Source organism: Anolis carolinensis, chromosome 5 (genome assembly GCF_035594765.1).
Source record: "Anolis carolinensis isolate JA03-04 chromosome 5, rAnoCar3.1.pri, whole genome shotgun sequence".
Classification (NCBI taxonomy): domain Eukaryota; kingdom Metazoa; phylum Chordata; class Lepidosauria; order Squamata; family Dactyloidae; genus Anolis; species Anolis carolinensis.
In genome coordinates, this window is record NC_085845.1 from 7326939 (window position 1) to 7354575 (window position 27637).

The window sequence follows — 27637 nt, forward strand, 5'->3', positions numbered from 1 at the left end:
TTCCTGTCCACCAACATTCTGTTTTCCATTCTTTAGTTGGGAGTAGAGTATCGTATATACTCGAGTATAAGCCGACCCGAATATAAGCCGAGGCACCTAATTTTACCACAAAAACTGGGGAAACTTATTGACTCGAGTATAAGACGAGGGTGGGAAATGCAGCAGCTACGGGTCAATTTCAAAAATAAAAATAGATATTAATAAAATTGCATTATTTGAGGCATCAGTAGATTAAATGTTTTTGGATATTTATATAAAACTGTAATTTAAGATAATAATAAGACTTTAATAAGATAAGACTGTCCAACTGTGAATACTATATACTCAAGTATAAGTCAACCTGAATAGAAGCTGGCCAGGACCCTCACTCGAGTATAAGCCAAGGGGAGCTTTTTCAGCCCTAAAAAGGGCTGCAAAACTAGGCTTATATTCGAGTATATACAGTAACTGCTTTGGGAGATGGTGATCATTATATTGAATGATATCTCTTTACACTTGAGGAATTTGCCCAGATCATAGCTGCCCTTCCAAGGGTGCACCTACATTAATGCAATTTGCGACCACTTTAACTATCATAGCACAATGTTATGGAATCATGGGAGGTGCAGTTTTCCAAGGTCTTCTCTGCCAAAGAATTCTGGTGCCCCTCCCAAAAAACTACAATTCCCAGGATTCCATAGCATTGAGCCATAGCAGGTAAAGTGGTGCCAAACTGCATTAATTCCACAGGGTAGATGCACCCTTAGGCTCCTTCCACACTGCTGTATAAAATCCACATTGAACTAGATTATATAATAATAACAACAACACTTTATTTATATTCTGCCCTATCTCCCCAAGGGGACTCATGGTGGATCACAGTACACATACATGGCAAACATTCGATGCCATTTGGACAGACAGGACAGGACACAACAGGAGGCATGTTGTCTTGAAGTCCAGTTATTTTGGTGCCTTGGAGGTTGAGGTTGTATTCCGTATCAGATAGACACAGAACTGAGGCTTTTGAATCTTTAGTTCTTCTTATTGTCTCTTTCTTGTATGATGTTCAAGTGTCTCTAAGAAGGGCACAGCAGGTTAACCACCAGCTGCAATAAATCTTGTCAGTCGAGAGGTTGACATGAGGAGGAGAAGCAGCAGTCAGGAGGCTTGTTGTCACACCTTTGTGTTGTGAAAGTTTGAAGCCCAAAGGATGAAGAAGACTAAGAGTGACCCACTTGGAAAAGTTTATGAAACCCACTACATCCTGCCCTCAATGTGAGGATAGACTTATAAAACTCCTCCATCCCCTGGACCTTCTGCAAGACCCTCAAAGAGTTGGAAGATGGGGAATGTTGGCAAACTCAAGATAGGTAGATGCCTCCACACTTGTAGATTTTCCACCACCAAGACCTTGGTTCCCAATGGAACAGGGAGGAGGCCATTTCTGGTTCATCTCAGTCAGCCAGGTGAAGAAAAAGCTCCAAGAGACAATAATGTTAAAAAGGTTATGGCAGTGTGGACTCAAATAATCCAGATCTATGACTATTCCATGGCCATCATATTTTTGCCAAGGTAATGGATTCCATTATGAACCTCAAATATGCCCCATACCTTCATGCTCATGTGAAACTAGTAGGAGATAGTCGGAAGGGAGAAGAAGTATGGCCTCACAAAGCAGGTCTTATTTCTGGTTTTCTTACTCGACTTGAAGCCTTTACTAACCTGAGGTCATCTTTCAAAGGTGAGGCTGATCTTCCTTGTCAAGCACACCAAGAACCCTGCGGTGTCTCTCCTCCTCCTCCTTGGACATTGAGTCAAATGTATTATGCGCATTGCCAACTGCAGCCACACATTGAGCTGGCATCTCTGCTGAGCTGTCAGGGTAAGTGCTGATATCTTCCAGGGAGATGGCATATATATATATATATCATCCTCCTCCTCCCCAGGAGAGAGCTGAGAATCAGTCAGCATGTACCAATAACCTAAATCTATCTTTTATGCATGCATTATATTGGTTACCCATTTTAATCAACCGGTGAGTTTTCTCTACAGAGCTTGATGGAAAACATATCTTGTTTTCCGTGTTCTGGAGAATCAGCTGTAGCGAAACATACCACATTTCTTTCATTCTAAAATGCTATTGATTGTAAGTTGCACACCATTTTCAATACCACCAACATAATCTATCCATCTATTTGCATCTATATATCTACGTATTTTTCATAGTAGTTCCCACATCCAAAAGGTTGAATCAATCCCATCAGCAGTGGAACGGGACCAAACCTGGCACACGTGCCCATCATATCCTCCTTAAATACTGGTAGGGTTTGGGGAAGGGGGAATTTGTTGGTATATTTTTGGTGTAAGGGTGAAATGATGAATCAAGTGTTTTTGCTGTTGGAGGTTTGCAACTGTGTATACCGGACATGTTTTCCAGCAACTTAAATGTTAACAGCTGGCCATTTTTGAGTGATAGCCTGCAAGAGCCAATAGGTCGTGACTTCCGGTCTGAGAGGACGTTCGTCATTCTGCTGTGGATTGTGCTGTTATTGGCAGCAGTGTGTTAGCTTCGCTGATCGGCAAGGAGAGAGCATGTCTCCTATGAGCGATGGACTCTGTAACATATAAATAACTTGTATATATATAGAATAAAGTCTAAGAACCGCTGCGTTCAGCTGATTAACGACTGTAGTGTCATTTTTCGGTGCTGCTTATCCAGATGGGCAATGTGATGCCTCATGGGCCTTGTAGTCCCGCTCCTAGTGTCACTGTGGCAGATGAGGATGAAAACATGAGGTTTTCTCCGGATCAACAACAGCCGGAATCTTTCCAGATGCCTGATGTTGATGTTCTCGCCCCAGAGCCAATTAAGACAGTCCTTGAACAGCTCTCACCTCCCTTTGCTAGGAGACAGTCCTTTGCTGCAGACAGGGGAGTCAAAGAGCGGGTTCGCAGGAGCTTGAGAATTGCAGCCAAACAAGACACTGATTAGCCATGTTTCCCCTGGGAAAATCCAGGGAGTCTCACATCTGGAGAAAGCTGGGTTTCGTTTCCCGTTCTCTAGGGAAAGAGAACGCTGGACACCTGTTTGGCGGGAAAACGAGACCCAGATATAGGTGCCTGGCACGGTTGGTCCAGTGCGGAGTCAACTGAGCAGCTTCAGGAGTGAAATCGCGTCCAGCCTTGTGTGGACTTCGCAAGTCCGCAAATCCAGTTTCCTTGCCTTGCTCATTCAAGTATTTCAAGAATTGCCTTGCTTTGCTTCTAGCCACGGATCTTGCTTCAAGAATCAAGTTTTGCCCTCGTACCTTGTTGTGGAGTTTTACCTTGGACCCTGAGAGACCCTGGACGTTTCCCCACACTATTGTTTGGCAATAGTGTGTGTTTCGGTTTGGATTTAACTTTGAACTCTAATATCATTTATTGGACAAAACATTTCTGGACTATATTTGACCTCATTTGATAGGTCTGCTTCTGGACTATATTTTCTACTTGTTTTTATTACTTTTATATATTTCCTTAATAAAGCTATTAGATAGTTATTGGCCTCTGTGTTTGGTTCTTGGTGCTCCGTAGCCTTGGGCGTGACAGGCAAGCATTCGGACTGAGGATGGCCTGGCTCACCAATAAATCAGGGTAGTGCGGAGCTGATGTTTTTTTCACCACACCCTGACAGAATTCACTAAGGATTATGGGAGTTGTAGTCCACCAACATCTAGAGAACTGTCTGAACCCCACTGATGATGAATCTGGATCAAACTTGGTACATATGTCAATCATAGCCACCTTAAATACTGGTAGGGTTTGAAGAGGGGGGAATTCACTAAGGATTATGGGAGTTGTAGTCCACCAACATCCAGAGAACTGTGTGAACCCCACTGATGATGGATCTGGACCAAATTTAGCACACATACCCATTGTGACCAACTTAAAATACTGGCAGAATTTGAGGGGGCTTGACATAGGATGATGGGAGTTGCAGTCGATCCATATACTGGGAGCCGATACATGATGAAAGGAGTTGGAGTCCACACACATCCTGAGAGCACTATGAGCCTCACTGAGGATGGATCTGGGCCAAAACTTAACATGGCCAACTTTAAATACTGGCAGGATTTTTTTTTGGGGGGGGGGGCGGGGGTTGACCCAGGATGATGGCAGTTGTAGTCCACCCACATCCAAAGACCAATGTGTATTTAAAATGTATGTATGCCTATAAAAATAAGCACCCACAGTTCTATGAAGCACCCTGGTTTTGGAGATGCTTAGAAATGCTTCTTAGGCTGGATCTACACTGCCCTGCTTTCCAGGATCTGATCCAATATTATCTGCGTCGAACTGGATTATATCGGTCTACATTGCCAAATAATCTGGGATAAGATACTGAGATATAGGGCCAATGTAGATCCAGCTTTAGGTCCATCTACACTGCCATGTAATGCAGTTTCAGAATGCAGTTGAACCACATTGAACTGGATTTTATGGAAAATGGGACCTTAGGTGCCATTTTAATGTATTCTGTGTATTATGCTTGCACTACCACGTGCTTTGTAAACTTCCCCAAGTTCCTTTCACAGGATATAAATGATGATGATGATGATGATGATGATTATTATTATTGTCATTATCATCATAATGATAATGCCATAAAAAATCCAGATCATTTGCTTTGAACTGGATTATATGGCAGTGTAAACTCATATAATCCAGTTCTAAGCAGATAATCTGGGTTATCTGCTTTGATAATCTGGAGTATATGGCAGTGTGGTTATAGTCCTAGAATAGAAAAAATACAGGAATACAATTCCTGTATATGCAGGACAAGGATCCATGGTTTTCCCTTCCAGCATTTGACAAAATAATTCTCTAGAAATTTCCTACATCCTCCAAGGAGATTCTAAAGTATCCACCATAAGTTACTATAGAGTTTTATTACAAGACTTAGCAAACTGTTAGAGAGGAAAACTCACAAAGTAAGCTTTCTATTTTCACGGGGGTAGTGGCTTGGACCACTATGGAAGTGGAGAAAAAAGTGAATTAAAATGCTATTTAAAAAAACTTGAAATAACACTTTTCTAGGAATCTCTGGGTCCTTCCAGAATTGGGGACTTGTAGTTTTACAAAATCTTTAGCACTTCTCAAAGAGTGCTGGTGCCTCATCAAACTTCAAATCCAATAGGATTCCATAGCATTGAGCCGGGGCAATTAAAGTCGTGTCAAACTGCATCCATTCTACAGCATTCAAGAATGTTCAATGGCACATCTGCTGTGAGACTTTGCAAGCCATGATTTTAAAAATGCAGCACTGACATACAGCCTCGGCAGGGCTTTCTCTTTTCTGTACCAATTCTGTGACCGACGTATTGTCAAGTTCTACTCACAAAAGTTCTTCGGCCGGACTGAAATACAAATCTGAACCCATCTTGCTGGCGCAGGAAATGGCATGTAATTGCAATAAATCTTTTATTTATGAAGGAAATCCATTTTGTTTAATACTGCCACCTGTTTCCTTTCCTTGACATGTGCGTGAGAGAGAAAGCTGTTTAATTCTTATCTTCCTCGCTGCATAATGGTTGCGAGCGGTGGCACTGCTGCCAGGTTCTGGTTTAAGAAGTGGAGAATTCGTTTCCTCGAATCAGTTCAAACCATTGTTTTGGTAGTAATGCATGCATGCTGCATTGATGTGCAAAGAGAGTTGGGTAATAAGTTGTTGTTGTTGTTGTTTTCCACCAGATATATTCCTAAAAATTGCTTAAAGGCAACTGGGTTGCAGGAATAATCGTTGGCATCCCATTGGTGATGTCAAGGCAAATGCATTACCTTATGTTTGTAATTTTAACTTTGGCAGGGACAGTTCCAGGGTAGAATTAATACAGTTCGACCTCACTTTAATTGCCATGAGATTCTGGGAGTTGTATTTATTTATTTATCATGTCAGAAGCGAATTGAGAATAGAGTTATAACGTATAGAAAAACCACAAAGTTACAAATTTGGCATTATATTAGATTTCCTTTGACCAGAAACAGGCCACTTGGAGTTCCTCTGGTGTCACTGTGAGAGGTCCTCCCTTGTGCATGTGGCAGGGCTCGAGCTGCACTGTAGTCAGTGGTCTGTGGTTTGCTCCTCTCCACACTCGCATATCGTGGCCTCCACTTTGTGGACCCATTTCTTAAGGTTGGCTCTGCATTTTGTGTGCCAGAGCACAGTCTGTTCAGCACCTTCCAAGTTGTCCAGTCTTCTGTGTGCCCAGGAGGGAGTCTCTCGCCCAGTATCAGCCACTGATTAAGGTTCTGGGTTTTAACCTGCCACTTTTGGACTCTCGTTTGCTGAGGTACTCCTGCAAGTATCTCTGCAGATCTTATGAGGCTGTGTCTTGATTTACGGCATTGGCATGCTGACTGATATCCAAACAGAGGATGAGCCGGAGATGTCAATGCCTTGGTCCTTTCATTACTGGCTGCTACTTCCTGATGGATGTCAGGTGGTGCAATATCAGCTAAACAGTATAATTTCTCCAGTGGTGTAGGGCGTAGACATCCTGTGATAATGTGGCATGTCTCACTAAGAGCCACATCCACTGTTTTAACATGGTGAGATATATTTCACACTGGGCCTGCGTATTCAGCAGCAAAGCGCAAGGGCAGATGTCTTCACTGTATCTGGTTGTGATCCCCAGGTTGTGTCAGTCAGCTTTAGTATGTTGTTATTTCTCGTTATTTGTGCTACAAAACAGGAACTTTTTTGTTGAGTTCCAGGGCCAGAGAAGCAGATGGCGAAAACAGAAGAATGGACTGCCTCAGTGGAGCGTGCTTGCTCTATCGATTAACATTTACCCAAATGATCAGCCACTGCCAGAAGAGACAGAGTGTTCATCTACCCTGTTTCCCCGAAAATAAGACACCCCCAGAAAATAAGACCTAGTAGAGGTTTTGCTGAATTACTAAATATAAGGCCTCCCCCGAAAGTAAGACCTAGCAAAGTTTTTGTTTGGAAGCATGCCCGCCGAACAGAACACCAGAGCATGCAGGATTGGCAAATGTACATACCATAAGTGTTGTACATGGAAATATTGGTAGTAACAAGAAATTCTTGATAGGATTCACAGTTTGTCTGGTTATGCTGGTTTATGATGACAACTACTGTACAGTATATAATAAATGTTCTTTTTTTTTTTTGTTCAACAATAAATGTGAATTCTTCTTCATGGAAAAATAAGACATCCCCTGAAAATAAGACCTAGAGCGTCTTTGGGAGCAAAAATTAATATAAGACACTGTCTTATTTTCGGGGAAACACGGTATGCTGATGATCGTGTCATCACCACTCAAGCAGGGAGCTTTGAAATGGTTGAACAGAAGCTCTCCAAAGCTTTAGGTGCTCTTGCTGCCTATTACAGGGAAATCCAGCTGATTCTTAATCCATCTAAATAATGCAGACGTGTGCTTTGTACCTTAAGAACAGACAAGCATCTCGAGCTCTGAGAATAACCTAGGAAGGAATCACACTGGAGCATTGCAGCACACCTTGGAGTCACTCTGGACCATGCTCTGACTTATAAGAAGCACTGCTTGACCATCAAGCAAAAAGTGAGTTCTGGGAGTTGTAATTTAGGGTGACACCAACCAGGGCCGGCCCAAGGAAATTTTCAAGTGTAAGCGAAACAGGATTTTGGTGCCCCCCCCCAAAAAAAACCCCCAATCACCGAGAAATAAAAGGTAGAAGGTAGAGGTGAATAGAATGGATAAAAGAGTTTTCCTTACAACCAGAAGTTTATTAACAACATTATGTTCATATAGTAACATTACATAGAATTAACTCCAATCTTAATAAATAATAATAATAATAATAATAATAATTTAATAAATAAATATTTTAATAAACTTTGCAACAATTTTAATTTTTTAACATCCAGTTTTCCTTAACACAAATAATAATAATAATAATTTAATAAATAAATATTTTAATAAACTTTGCAACAATTTTAATTTTTTAACATCCAGTTTTCCTTAACACAAATTAACTTGAACACTTGTAAAAATTAAAACCTGATTTTTCTGACTTTCAATTTGGAAAACTCATGTACTAGGGAATCTGTGTCCATGTCATCCAACAAGCTATTTTCAATGGCCAAGGTTGATAGTCCACTCAAGCGCTCTTGACTCAAAGTAGATCTTAAGTAATTTTTTATAAGTTTCAATTTTGAAAAACTCCTTTCACCGCTGGCCACGGATATTGGAAGTGTTAACAGAATTCTCAATGCAGTGTAGACATTTGGGAAAACATCCTCCGAACCATGATTTATAAAAGACAAGGCATCAGCTGGGAGACTTCCAGGGGGAAGCATATCTGCAAGTAATTGTAGCTCTGTATACAGATCACCAGCATTCACATCGTGGTCTTCTCCATCTGTCAAAACAGTTTCAAGGCGTTGACAGGCGTACTTCAATTCTTTTTCATTCCAACATTTCCCAAGGCTTGAAATGTCATACAGAAATTTGAAACTTCCACTATGGTTGTCCATTAGCTGAAATCTCTCCTTTAATGAGGATATTGCTGTGTCAAGCACAACAAAAAAAAAGTTCACTTTAAAAGACTCTTTGCCAGAATGTACAGCTTCATCTTTACATTCATACGAAAATTGTCTGCTTACTTTTCTCGGTCGAGCTTCCTGTTCGTTTTCAAAGTCGGCAGTAGCATCGATTTTTTCTGCCAGTTCCTTTGCATCTGTAATGATGCTATTTAGACCTTCTTCAGATCTCATCCTTTCTAGAAAACTTTTCACACTCTTAATAAGAGCCATAGAATTTTGAAGATCGATTGACACTTTTTGCAACTGTTTACTAACAATATTTATCTTGTGCAGGATCTCATGCCATGTCACTATGCTGCACAGAAATGTGAAGCTTTGCAGTCTTTTAAGAAGAGCACCAGCACGGCTCCTACAGAGTCCATCAAATTTCTGATCATGAGAAGCTTCATATACGGCATCATATACTTCTTCAATATGGAACCTCAAAGGCAACAATGCTTCGATTCTACTTTCCCACCTAGTACTGCTAAGTGGTTTGAGTGTGAGAGTTGAAACATGCTTCAACAAAGTACCCCATCTTACTGGGGAACCTGAAAAAAGGTTATAGAGGTCTTGTACGGTGGCGAAACAGTCTGCTGCAATCTTGCAAGACATAGCTGCATCATTTATGACCAAGTTCAGGGAGTGGTTTCCACATGGTACATAAAAGGCTCTAGGATTTAAATCAAGGATCCTCCTCTGGACTCCAACATGTTTTCCCTTCATTGCAGAACCATTATCATATCCCTGGCCTCTCATGTTTTTTAATGGAATACGTCGTGCTTCCAACTCATGGAGTAATATTTCTGTCATACCTTCACCTGAAGGACTGGCAACAGGAACAAAGCCTAAAAAATGTTCCTTAATCAAGATATCTTCATTTGCTTTACATGTAACAAATCTAACCACCAACGTCATTTGTTCGGTGTTGCTAATATCTGGTGTGCAGTCCAATATAATAGAATAATATGTTGCCTCATGTAGTTGTTCCAAAATATTATTCTGGACCTTGCCTGCCAAGAAAGAAATAAACTCGTTCTGGACATTTTTACTCAAATAGTGGACATGTGTTTCTTTGGAAGTGATTCTTCTCACATGTTCAGCCATCGGATCATCAAACTGTGCTATATGTTCTATCAATTTTAAAAAGTTGCCATTATTAGGTTCAAATAGAACATCTTTTGTCCCTCTAAATGGCAATCCTTGAACCCCCAAAAACCGTGTAGCACATAGCAAGCGTTTCAGAATTTGATCCCAATGTTTAATTTCAGCATTAATAAGTCTTTCATGCTCTGCATCAATAGTTTTGTTTAAATGCAAACGTTGCGAGAGCTCACGCCAAGATGAACGGTTTTCCATATGAGGACGGGATTTCTCGTGACTGCTCAAAAGCCTGCTCAAGTTCCGCCAGTTAGAAAACCCTTGGCTACCTGCAAGACTGGATGTGTCGTTTCCAAAAATTTTGCAAGTAATACAAAACACTGCATTTTTAGATACAGAATACTGTAGCCAATATCTGTTGACACGCTCTCCATTACACAACTTCCTTGAATAATGAAATGGGGAAAATTTTCTGCCATGAATGTCCTTAGGAAACTTTATGCCTCTGACTTGCTGTGGTCCTCGCTCAACAATTATTTTCCGTGCCTCATCAGTTATTTTGAGTGGCCACTCTCCACAATCATTGGAAAGAAATAACAAAGGGTCTCTTCTTTGTTCCTGAAAAAAAAGGGGGGTGTATGTTAACTTCTAGAAGTTTTTCTAAGATGTAATGCAATGCAAGATCAATAAGTATAATACCTCGTTATGCAATCTTTACATAAAAAATGAACAAGACAGGCCAGGGCCAATTATATTTCCCAAAAATCTGCACTAATATTTTTAAATTGAATCTACTTACCGATTCAATAGCTTGCCGACTAGTAGATGGCAGGGCTGCATCTCTTAATGAATCCTCATCCACATCTTCAGTGTCAGTCCCAGTAATGCCAATACAGGAAGGTGGTAATGGTATTGCTGAAGTTGCAGTGAGAAGGTCTTGACTGGTTGATGGTCCTGGTAGAGGCTCAGAGATTGGTATCTTTCCGTCATCAGCATGATCTGATTCAGTCAATTTAGTTGTCTCTGGCTTTCCTGTCTGGCATGATGGTGAAGTCGTGAAAAACCTTTTTAATGCTTTAGCTTGACTCTTATCTTCTTGGCTATGCTGCAACCTCCTTTTACGATGAAATGCTCCCGATGGCTTCTTCTTGCTTGACATTTTCTGCTAAGAAACCCAACTCGTCATATAAGGAAGGGGACTGACGCAGAACAACTTTTAGCTTATGACAACACAGCAGAAATACAGCCTGCAGCTCCATCCAAGAACAGTAGAGTCTCATTTATCCCACATAAACGGGCCAGCAGAGCGTTGGATAATCAAAAAATGATGGTTAGCATGGAATAGCCTTGCTAGACCTGGTTATGGACCAAGCATTTGAGCATTATTCCTTTTCATGCTATACTTGAGAACTGTTTAAGTACAGCAGAGACTCTACAGTAGAGTCTCTACTGTAGAGTCTCACTTATCCAACATAAATGGGCCGGCAGAACGTTGGATAAGCGAATATGTTGGATAATAAGAAGAGATTAAGGAAAAGCCTATTAAACATCAAATTAGGTTATGATTATACAAATTAAGCACTACAACATCATGTTATACAACAAATTTGGCAGAAAAAGTAGTTACATGTGTAGTAATGCTATGTAGTAATTACAGTAGAGTCTCACTTATCCAAGCCTCGCTTATCCAACGTTCTGGATAATCCAAGGCATTTTTGTAGTCAATGTTTTCAATACATTGTGATATTTTGGTGCTAAATTCATAAATACAGTAATCACTACATAGCATTACTGTGTATTGAACTACTTTTTCTGCCAAATTTGTTGTCTAAAATGATGTTTTGGTGTTTCATTTGTAAAATCATAACCTAATTTGATGTTTAATAGGCTTCTCCTTAATGCCTCCTTATTATCCAACATATTCGCTTATCCAACATTCTGCCGGCCCGTTTATTTTGGATAAGTGATACTCTACTGTACTGTATTTACAAATTTACCACTAAAATATCACAATGAATTTAAGACACTGACTACAAAAACATTGATTACGAAAAGGCAGACTGTGTTGGATAATCCAGAACACTGTATAAACGAATGTTGGATAAGTGAGATTCTACTTTAATATGAAATAATTACTGGGATAGAATAATGCAGAACAATATAATCTCTAAAACCAGGACAATAAATAAAGACCAACAGTCTGAAAGCATTCCACAAAGGAAACAATCAGGGCTAGCTAACACCTCCCAACAAAGTATTCCCATCATCAAAGTCTGATAAATCCACTGTTTTCTCACAGCCACAGACAGTACAAGCACATAACATATCGCAAAGAACACAACTCTGAAAACAGGGGAATTCCACACAGGAAACATTCAGCGCCAGCTAACACCGCCCAACAAAAAATTCACTCAGGGAGGAAACAGTCAGGCTTTAAAGCTGCAAGGCTTACATCCTAATCATTTTCCCTAATTGCAGCATTCATGCTTGCATCTAAAAGCCAAAAAAAAAAACCAATTAGAAATATTGTATATTCACAACCTTTAGGAAATAATATCCCCTGATGGCACAGCGTGTTAAAGCGCTGAGCTGCTGAACTTCTGGACCGAAAGGTTTGAATTGGGGGAACAGAGTGAGCCCTCACTTTTAGCCCCAGCTTCTGCCAACCCAGAAGTTCAAACACATGCAAATGTGAGTAAATCAATAGGTACTGCTCTGGAGGGAAGGTAACACCGCTCCATGCAGTCATCCCACATGACCTTGGAGGAGTCTACGGACAACGCTGGCTCTTTGGCTTAGAAATGGAGATGAGCACCAACCCCCAGAATCAGACATGACTGGACTTAATGAGGTATGGATACCTCACAATCTTTGAGGATGCCTGCCATAGATGTGGGTGAAACGTCAGGAGAAAATACTTCTGGAACATGGCCACACAGCCCGAAAGACATACAACAACCCTGTGATCCCGGCCATGAAAGCCTTCGACAACAAGTTTACCCTTTACCTTAACTACCACCAATTCCTCAATACAGTAGAGTCTCACTTATCCAACACTCACTTATTCAACGTTCTGGATTATCCAACACATTTTTTTAGTCAATGTTTTCAAAACATTGTGATATTTTGGTGCTAAATTCATAAATACAGTACTTACTACATAGCATTACTGCGTATTGAACTATTTTTTTCTATCAAATTTGTTGTCTAACATGATGTTTTGGTGCTTAATTTGTAAAATCATAAACTAATTTGATGTTTAATAGGCTTCTCCTTAATCCCTCCTTATTATCCAACATATTCGCTTATCCAACATTCTGTTGGCCCGTTTATGTTAGATAAGTGAGACTCTACTGTTCTTTATTTCCCAGAACAGAACACCATACTTCGCCACAGCAAAGCGTGGTTGGGCACAGCTACTTTATTATTATATAATATATGTAATTATTAAAACTATAAATCCCAGCAACTACAACTCCCTACTCAATTAATTTTTTAACATAACATAAAATCACCAACTACAACTCCCAAAACAAGGGATTAAACAGAAAACATGTACTTTTATAGAAAGCATGTATAAATTAATATTTAAATATGTATTTGTATCACATATCTGAAATTATTTCTCACATTACTACAGAAATGATTCCATAGATGGAAGAATTAACACATTAGAATGCACACACATTAGAAATTGGCCCATCCACTTCCTTATTTTAATCTATGCTTCCATATATTTTATACTGTTTACTTTTTGTACAAATGATACACACAGTCAACTGTGTCATGAGAGATGCCTCCCACAGGATGGTAACATAATTAAACATCCAGTTGTTCCCCTGGGCAAGGTCCTTGCAAATGGCCAATTATCTCACACCAGAAGCGACTTGCAGTTTCTCAAGTCACTCCTGACAACAAAGAAAAAATAAAATAAAACTGATTATAGTAGTAAGAAGCTAGGAAACATGAAAGCACAAGAGCAATGCCCATCCATTTTGAGAAATAATGTAAGATTGACTTGTAAGTTTAGTTGCAACTTGTTGTCACTAATTCAGACAGCCTTGATTACCTTGCTCAGAAGGCTGCTGGAGACCTGTGGTATCCCTGAGCCTTGATTCTTTATGTTAAACGATTGTTGTTTGGCTGGTTGTCCTTGTCAGTCCCCACACACCACACGCCTCGTGCAAATGTTTTTTTTTTTCAGTACGCATGCACAGCGCGGGCTATGGTATTGCGCATGCGTAGAGGGTAGGTTGTTAGTGCCTAGAAGCTTCCACGGGCGAAATGCGCTGTGCGCATGCGCCCAGCCAGAGAGGCCATTTTGCCCTTAGTCTACAAACTAAGGGCAAAAATGGCCTATCTGGCAGGGCGCATGCGCACAGCACAGCTAGGCCATTTTGCCCTTAGTAACAAACTAAGGGCAAAAATGGCCTATCTGTGCTGTGCGCATGCGCACAGCCAGAGAAGCCATTTTTGCCCTTAGTTTGTTACTAAGGGCAAAATGGCCTAGCTGTGCTGTGCGCACGCGCACAGCACAGCTAGGCCATTCGGGCCTGACTTCCTGGTCGCGGCCGGCGACCGCCCGGGCGATCACCGGCCGCGACCAGGAAGTCAGGCCCGAATGGCGCCCCTAGCAGCCAGCGCCCGAGGCGGCCGCGTCAGCGGCCGCCTAGTAACAACCGGCCCTGACACCAACACTGTTGGGCAGAAATATCTAATGGCCTTCTAAAATGACAACTCCCAGGACTCCATAGCATTGAGCCATGGGCAATAATGTGGGGTCAAACTGCATTAATTCTACAGTGTGGATGTACCCTAAGTATTTCATTGGGAAGGAGCATCCCTTTAGCAGGGCTGAAAAACTCCTTCTTTGAAGTGAAATCAATTAGGACTCGCAGCTGGACAACAGCAAGGCAATTGCAGACCCTGGCATTTGGTAAGGCAATTAGGGTGGCTGACTCAGATCTCGGATGCTTGCTCTTCTCGGGATTAAAGCAATATATTATTATGTTTCCATTCATCAGCACAACAAACAAAACCCAAAATAGCTCTGGGTTGTGTCCAAGGCGCCCTTCCTAACAATGGAATAATTCTTTCTCTGAAGAGTTTAAGGTGGGAGAGAGAAATGTGTTGAAAGGCATGGGTCACTCCTGGTTGGTACTTGGATGAGAGACCACCAATCAGTCTTAAGGACCATATTTCAGAAGAAGACACTAGCAAAACCACCTCTGAGCATCCCTTGCCTATATTAGACAGTCCTAAATACCTTGAAAGCACCAGATCCTGACTGGTCTTGGAAGCTAAGCAGGGATATCCCCAGTTAGTGCTTAGATGGGAGACCACCAGGTGATATAAGCTATATATGAGAGGAAGGAACTGGCAAAGCTGAGTATTCCTTCTTCAAGAAAATCCTATGAAATGAATGAGGTCTCCATAAATTGACCTATATGTCTTGAAGGCTCCCACCTACCCATGCAACATCCTCTGGAGAGTTTCCATAATGACCTCAGAGAACCTCCATAAACGGATATCATATGGAAGATGAAAAGAACTTTGTGGGTTTTGTTGTTGTTGTTGTCGTTGCCGTTGTCGCTATTGTTCCACAGCCCAGAACTTGAACCAATTGATTTAATTTAGAAGGAAAGACATCCAGCTTAAACATTAGGAAGAACATTCAGGTGGTGGTGGGTTCTCCATCAGGATGGTTTTAAGAAGAATTTGGATGGTCATTTCTTGGGACTGCTATAGTTCTGTATCACATATCATCTACATAAGTAGGGCTTAGACTAGATGGCCTCTGTGGTCCCTTCAAACTCTGTTGAGAGGAGTGACTCTCAGAACTAATGCAGCACGGCACTACTTTAATCGCCATTCAATACAATGCAATGCAATGCAATGCCCGCTTTGAGTCTCCTTCAGAAGAGATAAAGCGGGATATAAAGAAATACAACAACAACAACAACAACAACAACAGAAGTAGTCACTCTGAAAGATATTTAGCCTTCCATGCCAAAGAGTGCTAGTACCTCACCAAACTACAAATCCTTGATTCCATAGCGTTGAGCCATGGCAGTGCCATTACCTTTCTGCCGGAGTGGTACCTATTAATCTACTCACATTTGCATGTTTTCAAATTGCTAGGTTGACAGAAGCTGAGGCTAACAACAGGATCTCACCTTGTCCCACAGATTCGAACTGGCAAACTTCCAGTCAGCAAGTTCTGCAGCTTCTGTTAGGTTGGCAGAAGCTGAGGCCAACAGCAGGAGCTTACCCCGCTCCCCGGATTTGAACCACCGACCTTTTGGTCGGCAAGTTCAGCAGCTCAATGGTTTAATCCGCTGCACCACTGGGGGCTCCTATGTTGTCTTATATTGTCTTATATATTCTCCATACATTCCTCCCTGATAAGTCCCATTGGGAAGATAGGGCAGAATACAAATAAGGTTGTTGTTGTTGTTGTTGTTGTTGTTGTTGTTATTATTATTATTATGTATTTTATTATTATTATGTATTTTATTATTATTATTTATTGTTGCTAAAGCTCTCATCTGGATCCATGTACAGTAAAGTCTCACTTATCCAACATAAATGGGCCGGCAGAACATTGGATAAGCAAATACGTTGGATAACAAGGAGAGATTAAGGAGAAGCCTATTAAACGCCAAATTAGGTTATGATTTTACAAATTGAGCACCAAAACATCATGTTATACAACAAATTTGACAGAAAAAGTAGTTCAATATGCAGTAATGTTATGTTGTAATTACTGTATTTATGAATTTAGCACCAAAATATCACGATATATTGAAAACATTGACTACAAAAATGGCTTGGATAATCCAGAATGTTGCATAAGTGAATGTTGGATAAGTGAGACTCTACTGTACTAGCAAGTGGTCTAAATGGGCTTCAGGTTGCCTTCCAATCCCACAACGGATAGTTCTATCTTTGGATATTACTAGTTGGAGCTAGTTATAGGCTTGTGGAGTCTCTTTTAGTCCTTCGCTTTGTTTTTTTCCCCGCTGCACTTCCTTTTATATATGCAGGTTTCTTTAGAAATCATTATCTCTTCAGAGTGCGAGGGAACAGAGAGAACAGAAACTGAGACAATAAATATTTTAGCTCTGGGTAAAAGGCACCCTGGATCTGTCATTTCTCATTTCCGCAACTCTGCTCTCTTCTTACTAAATACTCTCCTTCTCTCTCTTGTTTTTTGCAGAGTTCAACCTCTCTAAAGTTCAAGCCCAGGAGAGGAGAAGCAAGGCTTCGCTCCTGCCGTGCCTGCCTGCGAAGGATGCCGGCAAGAGCATCTCCTCATTACCATGCATGCGCTTAAATGGAAACAGCAAGAGGCGAGAACACAAAACATTAACTGAATAAAACATTTATGGAATACTAATAATTAAAAAAAAGTTGACCTGAAAGTATTCACATTCTTTACAACATTCAAAGGCAAACCTGTTCTTCATCACTCCCTGATGACTTCGGCCCCTTCTACGCTGCCATCTGAAACCCAGATTATCTGCTTTGAACTGGGTTATGTGGCAGTGTAGACTCACATAATCAATTCAAAACAGATAATGTGGAATATCTGTATTGATCATCTGGATTATATGGCAGTGTACAAAGGAGCTTAGTTTTTTGTGTTGTCGAAGGCTTTCATGGCCAGAATCACAGGGTTGTTGTGTGTTTTCCAGGCTGTATGGCCATGTTCCAGAAGTATTCTCTCCTGACGTTTCGCCCACATCTATGGCAGGCATCCTCAGGGGCTGTGAGGTATATGTCCGATTGTTTCTAAGCCTCTCCTGTAATTCTGATTTCAAAGCCTGTAATTCTGATTAAACTCTACAGCTAGAATCCCATGGGTGTGTATACGTAAAACCCCTTATATTCTGTTTCAGTGATTGTACAATAGACAATGGATTATTTCATAAGTGGAGTCCTACAACTGTAACCACTGCACATGAAGTTGGACATTTTTAATGATGTACAGTAGAGTCTCACTTATCCAACACTCGCTTATCCAACGTTCTGGATTATCCAACACATTTTTGTAGTCAATGTTTTCAATACATGGTGATATTTTGGTGCTAAATTTGTAAATACAGTAATTACTACATTGCATTACTGTGTATTGAACTACTTTTTCTGTCAAATTCGTTGTATAACATAATGTTTTGGTGCTTAATTTGTAAAATCATAACCTAATTTGATGTTTAATAGGCTTTTCCTTAATCTCCCCTTATTATCCAACATATTCGCTTATCCAACATTCTGCCGGCCCGTTTACGTTGGATAAGCGAGACTCTACTGCATAACTATTTTTCCAACCCCGGTGGCGAAGTGTGTTAAAGCACTGAGCTCCTGAACTTGCAGACTGAAAGGTCCCAGGTTCAAAGCTCCAGCTTCTGCCAACCTAGCAGTTCGAAAACATCCAAATGTGAGTAGATCAATAGGTCCCTTACCTCCGGCAGGAAGGTAAGGGCGCTCCATGCAGTCATGCCAGTGGCCCCATGACCTTGGAGGTGTCTACGGACAACACCAGCTCTTCGGCTTAGAAATGGAGATGAGCACCAACCCCCAGAGTCAGACATGACTGGACTTAATGTCAGGGAAAACCTTTACCTTTACCTAACTATTTGTCAACAATTCTAGATTCCTTGCAATAGTGCAAACAGTGCGTCATTTGCCACTGCAAATTGGGACCATAAACATGCATGTTGGTAGGTAAACAATTGGCTGCATATTTGATATCTACTGGGTTCTGTCTTGGGCTCAGAGCTATTAGACATCTTTATCAAAGCAAAGGATTTTATACGGCAGTGTAGGTGGGTCCACAGACACACCACTAAAAGAGCAGAATATAGGTTTTGTGGGTGTGTCATCCCAATGAAAGGGTTGTATTTTCCCCACTCTATTCACCCCAGATGGCCTTTCAAAGCTTTTCTAGCACAATTCTCCGTCTGCCTCTGCTTTCGGTGGGTGCCGCTTCCTAATAGCCAGTTTCTATTTCCACTCTTCTGTCCTGTCACTCGCAATTGGTCCCAAGGTAGTGGTTTTCGCTGTCATCGGTGTCCCACTGGGTTGACAAAGCCCTCCTAAAGGGCAAGCCGCTGAGTTTATTACCGTCTCTCCGGCTCCGGACTGGTCTTTGACCACAGCGTTTGTCACATTGGCATGCCACCAAATGTTAGGCTGAAATGTTGTGGTTTCCAGCTTGCAAGGCGTGGGAGAACAGGCATTAGCATCCCCTTTGGGGTTTATAATTAAGGATCCTTTTGTGACTATGAATGCCAAGGGGTATTTGAGGACATGGCGGCCAAACCTTTATAATAATAATAACTTTATTCTTATACCCCGCCCCATCTCCCCAAAGGGACTCGGGGCGGCTTACATGGGGCCATGCCCAGACATAACAATATAAAAGCAAACAATGCAATAAAACAAATCAATCAACAATAAAAACAACAAAATTGATATAAAAAAAACAGTCATAAAAGGTCAGCATACAAAATAGGTATTAAAAACATGAGTTCAATTCACGGATCTGGGCCAAACCATTGTCAGATATTTGGTCCTTGTCCTGAATCTCAGGTAGGTTTTGCACTGCTATATAATGCAGTTTGAAGTGCATTATATGGCCAGTGCAAACCCATATAATGCAGTTCCATGCAGCTCGAATTGCATTACATGGGTCTGTCAGAGTATCTGCAGCACAGCAGTAGTTGGATGGAAGCAGTGGAACGCAGAACGAAGAGACACTCAGAGACGTTGGTAAAACTATTTACAAAGTTTTACTGTATGCAGCAATAATCAACACAAACAGACTTGCAGATGACAGACGAACATAGGACTGCTCTGTTCTCCAACAGAACTTGACTCGAACTCTAGGCAGACAGAACTGAACTGAACTGAACTGAACTGATGCAATCGTTATGCACAAACACTTGTGTCTGCATACTCCCTAGTTCCAGCCACGCATCAAGGTCATCATAGCTTCTTGGCAATTAACTCTTTCCACATTATGATACAATCTGGATGATGCAATCAGTTGCAATGCAAACATGGCACAAATTGCATTTAAACACTATCAATACACAAATCCCACATTAACAGGGTCTACATCAGGCATGGGCGAACTTTGGCCCCCCAGGTGTTTTGTACTACAACTCCCACAACACCTGGAGGGCCAAATTTTGCCCATGCCTGGTCTACACTGACCACATAATGCATTTCAAACTGCATTATTTGGAAAGGTAGATCTAGTCTTAGTTCTACGTTAACCATATAATGCACTTTGAACTGCATTGAACTGGATTGTATCATTCTACACTGACCACCTAATGCAGTTCAGTGTGTGTTATATTGTCAGTGTAGAAACAACCTCAGAGCCTGGCTTTTCCCCTCTAAGGTGTCATGGTTTGCAAAGGCACTGTGCTGTGTGTGTTAACTGGAAAATGAAGTACATGAAACCGATTGGCTGAGCCTGCAAAGATATGGGGATTGATTTGATACTGTTTCTGTTCTGCTGCTGCAGAACCAGTTTGGACAAGTTTTTCAGTGGTGACTGAGTACTGCTGGTGAAGATAGCTGAGTACTCAGAGAGGCCTTGCTATTTTGAAGCCTGTTTGCTGCTGGGGAAAGAGGGTGAAGAACCAGGACTGTATTCTTATCTGAAGCAGATTTGTGGACTGAGAAAAGACTGTTTATGACTGAGGACTTCTGTAAATGATCAGAGGGACCATTGTCAATACTACTGTTTTTGATCTTTTGGAATCAGTAAAGTTCCTGCATGTTTGTTCTGCAGACCTGAATGGCATGTTACTTTTCTGCAAGTGACTCCGGATCGCAGGCACACATAAGAGCTTCCATTTACCATCATCAATCCGTAACATAAGAGTGCATATATATTATAGAATTAATACAGTTTTACATAAACACTGCCATATAGTGCAATTTTATAATGCAGCTTAATTACATTATATAGCAGTGTAGACTCATAGAATGCAGTTAAAATGCATCCTGAAATTGCATTATATGGCAGTGTGTTCCAGGATAATAGAGAGCTAGACTAGATGACCTTTGGAGGCCCCTTCCAGCCCTGAAATTCTACAATTCCCTGGTCATGCAAACTATGTTTAACATAGGCTGCTTTTGCGCTTTATCCTTTCCCAGCTCCCAGACAGGAGATTTCAGCCACAAACTCATATTTTAAAAAGGTTTATTATCCATCACTCCTTTTTTGTGGGAGGAAAAAAGAGGGAGAGCTGGTGAGTACGGCAAATAATAAGGCTTCAAATGACTTTGTCGGTAATGACAGAGTGCATTTTTAGGAAAGTGCTTCTTTTCAATAATGCTTCGGTAATAATACTTTCCATGACAGAGGGAGAAAAAAAAGAAGAAAGAAAAGAAGCACAAAACCAAGAGAACAGGTTGTCTCACGTAACACTTAAAATCTTAAATCTAAAGAATAATATCAGCAAGGTCAACCCAATGAACCCAGTCCCTCCAGCAGCAGGTACCTTGCTTCAAAACTTCTGCAGAATGAATGCAGATCGACACTGCTTTAGGCCCCTTCTACACAGCCATATAATCCAGATTATCAAAGCAGACATTCCACATTAACTACTTTGAACTGGATTATACGAATCTACACTGCCATATAATCCAGTTCAACATAATCTGGATTTTATATGGCCTTGGAATCAACCCACCTGTTAAGTGGCCTCTTTCTTTCCCATTTCCTTTCTCCCAACCAAGAGTTTCTCATCGTTTCTAATGAATCACATCATCGCATGGTATACCCAAAATGCAACCATCTCAGTGCAATTATCTTGCCTTGTAGGAAATTATCCGGCATATTACAGCCATATTACCCAGCATATCTAGGCAGATAATCCACAATATCTGCTTTGAACTTGGTTATTTGAGTCCACAGTGTCATATTCAATGTGAATTTTATACAGCTGTGTGGAAGGGGTTTAAGTGATAACAGAATTACTACCTCTGTCCTAATCTATATATATAAAAGGGTAATGAAATTTCGGCCTAGGACAAAACAACAAAACTACACATCCCAGAAACACTAAAGTTGGCAGCACAACCCCTCATCCATGCCTCTACGTTCATACAACAAAAAGAAAAGAAAAATAAAGTCCTAATTAGAGGGAGAGGAATAATTGTTTTTATCCAATTGCTGCCAGTTAGAAGGCTAAACTCCGTCAGGGGAAAACCTGTACCCTTTACCTTAACTACCACTAATACCTCAATACTTTATTTCCCATACCACCATACTTTGCCACAGCAACGCGTGGCCGGGCACAGCTAGTCACAAGTCCTGTGTTACACATACTACTTTGGTTCATACAAAGAACTTACATTGTCTATATACCCTGATCACACCCATTGAACTATGGCAATTTCTCTGCATGCGGCGTTTTTAACTACAGTAGAGTCTCACTTATCCAACATAAATGTGCTGGCAGAACGTTGGATAAGTGAAAATGTTGGATAATAAGGAGGGATTAAGAAAAAGGCTATTGAATATAACATTAGGTTATTGAATATAACAAAAGGTTATCAATATAACATCAATTATGTTATAATTTTACAAATTAAGCACTAAAACATTATGTTTTACAACACATTGACAGAAAAAGCATTTTGCTTCCCTCTTCTCACTTACAATCCTTTAGTGTCATCTTCATTAAAGACTTAATTGACTCTATGGGAAGGGATCGGGTGGCCCCTCGCTTTCGAATTGTGCCCTCCTCTGTGGCAGCCACAGAGAAACACTCTGTTTAATAAGCCATACGAGTGCCATTAATTATCGCTTGCGTGCTCCGTCCCGCTTGCCAAAATTAGCAACTGAACATCGCGTCCTGCGATGCTGAATAGGCATTTATGGCGGCATCAAGCTGTGCCCAGTCGAAGGAAGTTCTTCCAAGTCCTGCCCTTCGAGGCATTTTCACGCATCTTTTCAACCATGATCTTTCTGCCCCCTGTTCTCAACTAGAACGCTTGCAATCCTTGGTGACTTTCCAGAAAAAGAAACCATCTCAGCCAATGGGCACAGGGATGGTGCTGGTCCCTGGCACATGTGCTAGATAGTCTGAGAAGTGCCGCTTTAACAGATATGTCTAGGGTATAAGGTTTTATTTTTTAAAGCAAGGCAAAGCATCAAAGAAAAAACATAAGACCCTCGCAAATCTATCCCTCAATTGGGAACTTCCAATTGTTGAAACGAAAGAGAAAGATGCCCCAAAAGGTCAAGTTTAGAGCAATATTGGTCTGTATTGCCCTGACTTACGAGGGTTGAATGAAAAGTAATGCCTCCAACTTCGTAACTCCTCAACAGATGGCAGTCCTGGTCTGTGGCAGGGACTGGCTTGTTCAGTAGACTCTCCTCTGCAGTTCCATTTGGCGGGAAGCCTTAGCATTGAACAGTTGTGTTGTTAAAGTGCGAAGTAGGGAACCCTGCACAGACGGTTCCATTTGGCGGGAAGCCTTAGCATTGAACGGTTGTGTTGTTAAAGTGTGAAGTATGGAACACTGCGCAGATGGTCGGTCAATGCAACTTAAGCAACATGCAGTCATTGAATTCTTGACCGCAGAAGGTGTCACCCCAAAGAGAATGCATGATAAGGGTCCAGTCTGACTAAAGTGTCTAATCACCCAAGTATCTGAAAATTGTACCACCTACTTGGCCAAGTCAAGAAAAATCAATCATTTCTGTTCATCTAATGGAGCTACTCAAAACATAACAGATAAGACAGATGGGTAGAGAGTGAAGGGTAATCAAACTTATTAATAATCCTTGGGCATTCCAAAGCCAATTAACTCTGACACACACACACACACATATATAGAAAAAATAGAGCTTGAAGAACCTTAAAGTCAGGACAATTGTGACACCACACTATCTCTAGATTGTGTGCAAATGTGAGTAGATCAATAGGCGAGAAAGTAATGGTGCTCCATGCAGTCATGCTGGCTACATGACCTTGGAGGTGTCTACGGACAACTCCGGCTCTTTGGCTCAGAAATGGAGATGAACTGTGGTCTTCCACAGTATTTCCATTGCAACAAGTGTTATGTCCAGTAACTCTAAAGAATTATGCTGCTGGAGACATCTATTTTAATCATGCACTGGACAGACAAAACAGTATTATTCGGCATGGCATTCAATGTTTGAAAGTTCTGCTTTAATTGCTTCAAGACTATTTTTTTTTAAGATTGCTTTTCCTGATTATAAGAGCCGTTTCACGCCTTGGAAATCCAGTGGAGTGTTTTTCTTTGGAGGTCTTTCAACAGGGGCAGGATGGCCATCAGTTGGGAGGGCTCGGGTTGTGTAGCGTGGTGAGGTACCAGCACTCTTTGGCAGAGAAAGCTAAAGGTATTGTACAACTACATTTCTCATGATCCCATAATATTGGGGCGTGGCAGTTAGAGTGATATCAAATTCTATTAATTCTGCAATGTAGGTAAGGTAAAAGTTTTCCCCTGAGATTAAGTCCAGTCGTGTCCGACTCTGGGGGTTGGTGCTCATTGTTGTGACTCAGCTAGAGTCTCAGAGTGACTCTGATGGGGATTGTGGGATTCAGGTTCCAGATGTTCAAGATGATGGGATTAAGGTTCAGAGTGTCCCTGCTGTGAGAGATGAGGAGCAGGGAAGCTTTCCCACGGCAGGGAATGGTATTGATGATATTGGAGATGATACTGAAGCTAGCCAGGTGCAAAGGGAGGATAGCTCCCAGTTAGATAGCAAGCAGACAGAGGCGGCTGCTAATGAGCTGTCTGGCCTTGACGAAATGGAATCTCTGGATCGAGCTGGCCGTTTGGAATTTCAGGTTTGCTGGAGTGTTAGAATAGCAAACAAGAAAGAGGTCAGAGGCCAAAGAAATGCGTTCATGCTATGCAGGTAATATTAAAGGGTGTGCTGAGAGAGAAACCTTTGTCAAAAGCAACGTTTTGTTTGAGTTAGAAGCAGCTCTTGCTCTCTTGGATTATTCTGCAGCTTTGTATATTCAAGTTCATATGACTATGTCATGTATTAATGGAACCTTGTTTTATGCCTAATGTTTTCTTGGACTATTCTTGATAGTCTTGGTTTTGCAACAATCTTTTGGATCTTTACTTTTGCTTTTTAAGAACTATTCATTTCCTATTTCCTAATAAACTGCAAAAGACTTCAACCTGTATACAGCCTGGTGTGTTCAACAAGGTGAAACTAACTTGAAGTGCGACACTCATTTCCATTTCTAAGCCGAAGAGCCGGCATTGCCCGTAGACACCTCCAAGGTCATGTGGCCGAAAATAGAGTGCCGTTACCTTCCCGCCAGAGCAGTATCTATTGCTCTACTCACATTTGCATGTTTTCAAACTGCTAGGTTGGCAGAAGCTAGAGCTAACAGCGAGAGCTCACCCCACTCCTCGGATTTGAACCGCTGACCTTTCGGTCAGCAAGTTCAGCAGCTCAGCGGTTTAATCCGCTGTGCCACTGGGTGCTCCACAATGTGGATGGATGCTAAGAAAACATCTGAAATTGCAGGTATCCATTCTTACATGAGTTAAAACCTAGAGATAATCACTAGATGGCAGCAGAATCCAGGTCTGGGATGGAAAGGATTGTTCTTCATATCCCATTCTTGTTGTCTCCTGAAAGATGCTCATCCATTCTCTGTTGAAAGACCCCCCAAAAAGAAAACCCTATTATTTTCTGAGGCACATGATTACACTGTTGAACGGCTCTTACAGCAAAGACACTGTTTCTAATGTTTAGGTGGAATCTTTTTTCTTGTCATTTGAACCCATTGGATTGTGCTCGAATCTTAGAAGCAGTTGAAAACCTAATTTCGCCTAATTTTCCTTATGAGATATTTCTTGAGACATTTTAAAATAACTATCAAACTACTGTACTTGTATTATGAATGAGCCCAGGGTTTTGGTGCATCTATAACAGGCACGGGCTCCAGGTGTTTTGGACTTCAACTCCCACAATTCCTAACAATGTTAGGTATTGTGGGAGTTGAAGTCCAAAACATCTGGAGGTCCAAACTTTGCCCGTGCCTGATCTCTCCATAGCCACACATTTTCCAAGGCAGTTCTCTCACCTCCAGATTCCTCCCCTTTATCCATAGGGTCCGAAATGTCCAGACCCTGGGTTTTGGAGCTATAGATGTTATGATTTTGCATGCCTAGCCCAAATCTGCTCAAGCAAATGCCAATTCCTGCGGGAGGCCAGCTATAAGAATCTTTGGCCTCTAATTCCTCCTTTTCCTCGTTCCAGCTGTTCTCGTGTGATGCCAGCTTGGTTAATTAAAACTGCCTTTCCACAACACGAGTTAATTAACTTTGAATGTTGTAGACCGATCTTGACACAATTGGGAGTGTGTTGCAGGGGAAGCCGACGAGGGGCGAAATCTGGGACAACTGACAAAAACGCTCAAAGCAAAGATATTCCAACGAAACATTAAGGAAAAGCTTACTGACCATAAGAGAAGCTTGATAGTGAAATAGCGTGATGTCATGGAAGATTATTGTAGGAAATAGCAACCTCCCAAGACTTTCACTATTTATTTTTAATGTATATATTTGATTTGCCAGTTTGACTGTACCTCTTTGGCGTGGGAGGCGTTATAGATATGTGATTGTACTGAGCATGTTCAGACACAGGACTCCATTTTGTATTTGGTCTTTTCACACCTAGGTGGAGGTCAATACATGTTGTTGTTCTGGACTTTAGTAGAGAAGTATGACTTATGGACTTCAGTAAGTACAACTGTACCTAAAGACTATGGACTATTAATTAAGAATGATTCTATGTGTACTCAACACACTGTGTTTTTATTCATTGTAATTCTGTTTTTATTTGTTGTCCTTTGTTACTGCTTTCGGGCCTTTGTCCTGTGTTAGCCGCCCCGAGTCCCTCCAGGGAGATGGTGGCGGGATAGAAGAATAAAGTGTTGTTGTTGTTGTTATTATCATCATCATCATCATCATCATCATCATCATTATTAAATACATCCTATCGATAACTGAACTTTGAGTAAGAAATGTGCCTGTATTGTGAACTGTTGCAAGATGTTTGTGAGTAAGATAAAGGTAAAGGTTTCCCCTGACATAAAGTCCAGTCGTGTCTGACTCTGGGAGTTGGTGCTCATCTCCATTTCTAAGCCGAAGAGCCGGCGTTGTCCGTAGACACCTCCAAGGTCATGTGGCCACTGGCATGACTGCATGGAATGCCGTTACCTTCCCGCCGGAGCAGTACCTATTGATCTACTCACATTTGCATGTTTTTGAACTGCTAGGTTGGCAGAAGCTGGAGCAACAGTGGGCGCTCACTCCGCTCCCGGAATTTGAACCTGGGACCTTTAGGTCTGCAAGTTCAGCAGCTCAGTGCTTTAACACACTTCGCCTCCGGGGAGTAAACAAGATATATTATTTTCCAAAGAAGACTTTGTTTTTTTTTATTATCTCTGAGAGCATATTTCAAACTAAGAGGTTTCAAGGGAGTGTATATCTTTTGGGCAATTACAACCACAACTGCAATTTCAATTTCAAAGAAACAACCATCCTCTGCTAACCAAATATATTTTTGTAGTGGCATGTCTTTGTTCTTGGCAGTTCAAAGACATGGTTCTTCAGTTTAACAGCTGAGTGACTTGTGTGCCATTACATGAATGCTTATAAGTATCACATGTTCAAAGGGTTGACTTCTAACAAGGTCATGCTTTTCTTGACTAGTGGTTTTCAAAAGGTGGTCTCCAGATGTTCATAGAGATGAACATTGTCAGAGTAATGCGCGCAGCGTAGCAGCAGATGTATGATGTCAGTGGAGCGCAGAACGAAGGAACGTCAGAGACGATGTTAAAAAGTATTTACAAAGTTTACTTGACAAGACAAACAGACTTGCAGACAATGGACATAAGACTTTCGCTTTAGACAAACAGCACAGATCTTCTCAGCAGGCAGAAACAGATCTC

The 27637-nt window shown here is 41.2% G+C and overlaps 1 protein-coding gene across 1 annotated transcript; it reads right to left on the reverse strand.

Moving 5' to 3' along the window:
- Positions 1-7644: 7644 nt before the first annotated feature.
- LOC134299264 (zinc finger MYM-type protein 1-like) lies at positions 7645-13993 on the reverse strand. Its single transcript, XM_062981525.1, has 2 exons — positions 10453-13993; positions 7645-10271 (listed from the first exon to the last, which is right to left on the reverse strand). The coding sequence occupies exons 1-2, from the start codon at positions 10810-10812 to the stop codon at positions 8022-8024; spliced, it is 2610 nt and encodes an 869-aa protein (XP_062837595.1). The 5' UTR covers positions 10813-13993; the 3' UTR covers positions 7645-8021.
- Positions 13994-27637: the final 13644 nt, after the last annotated feature.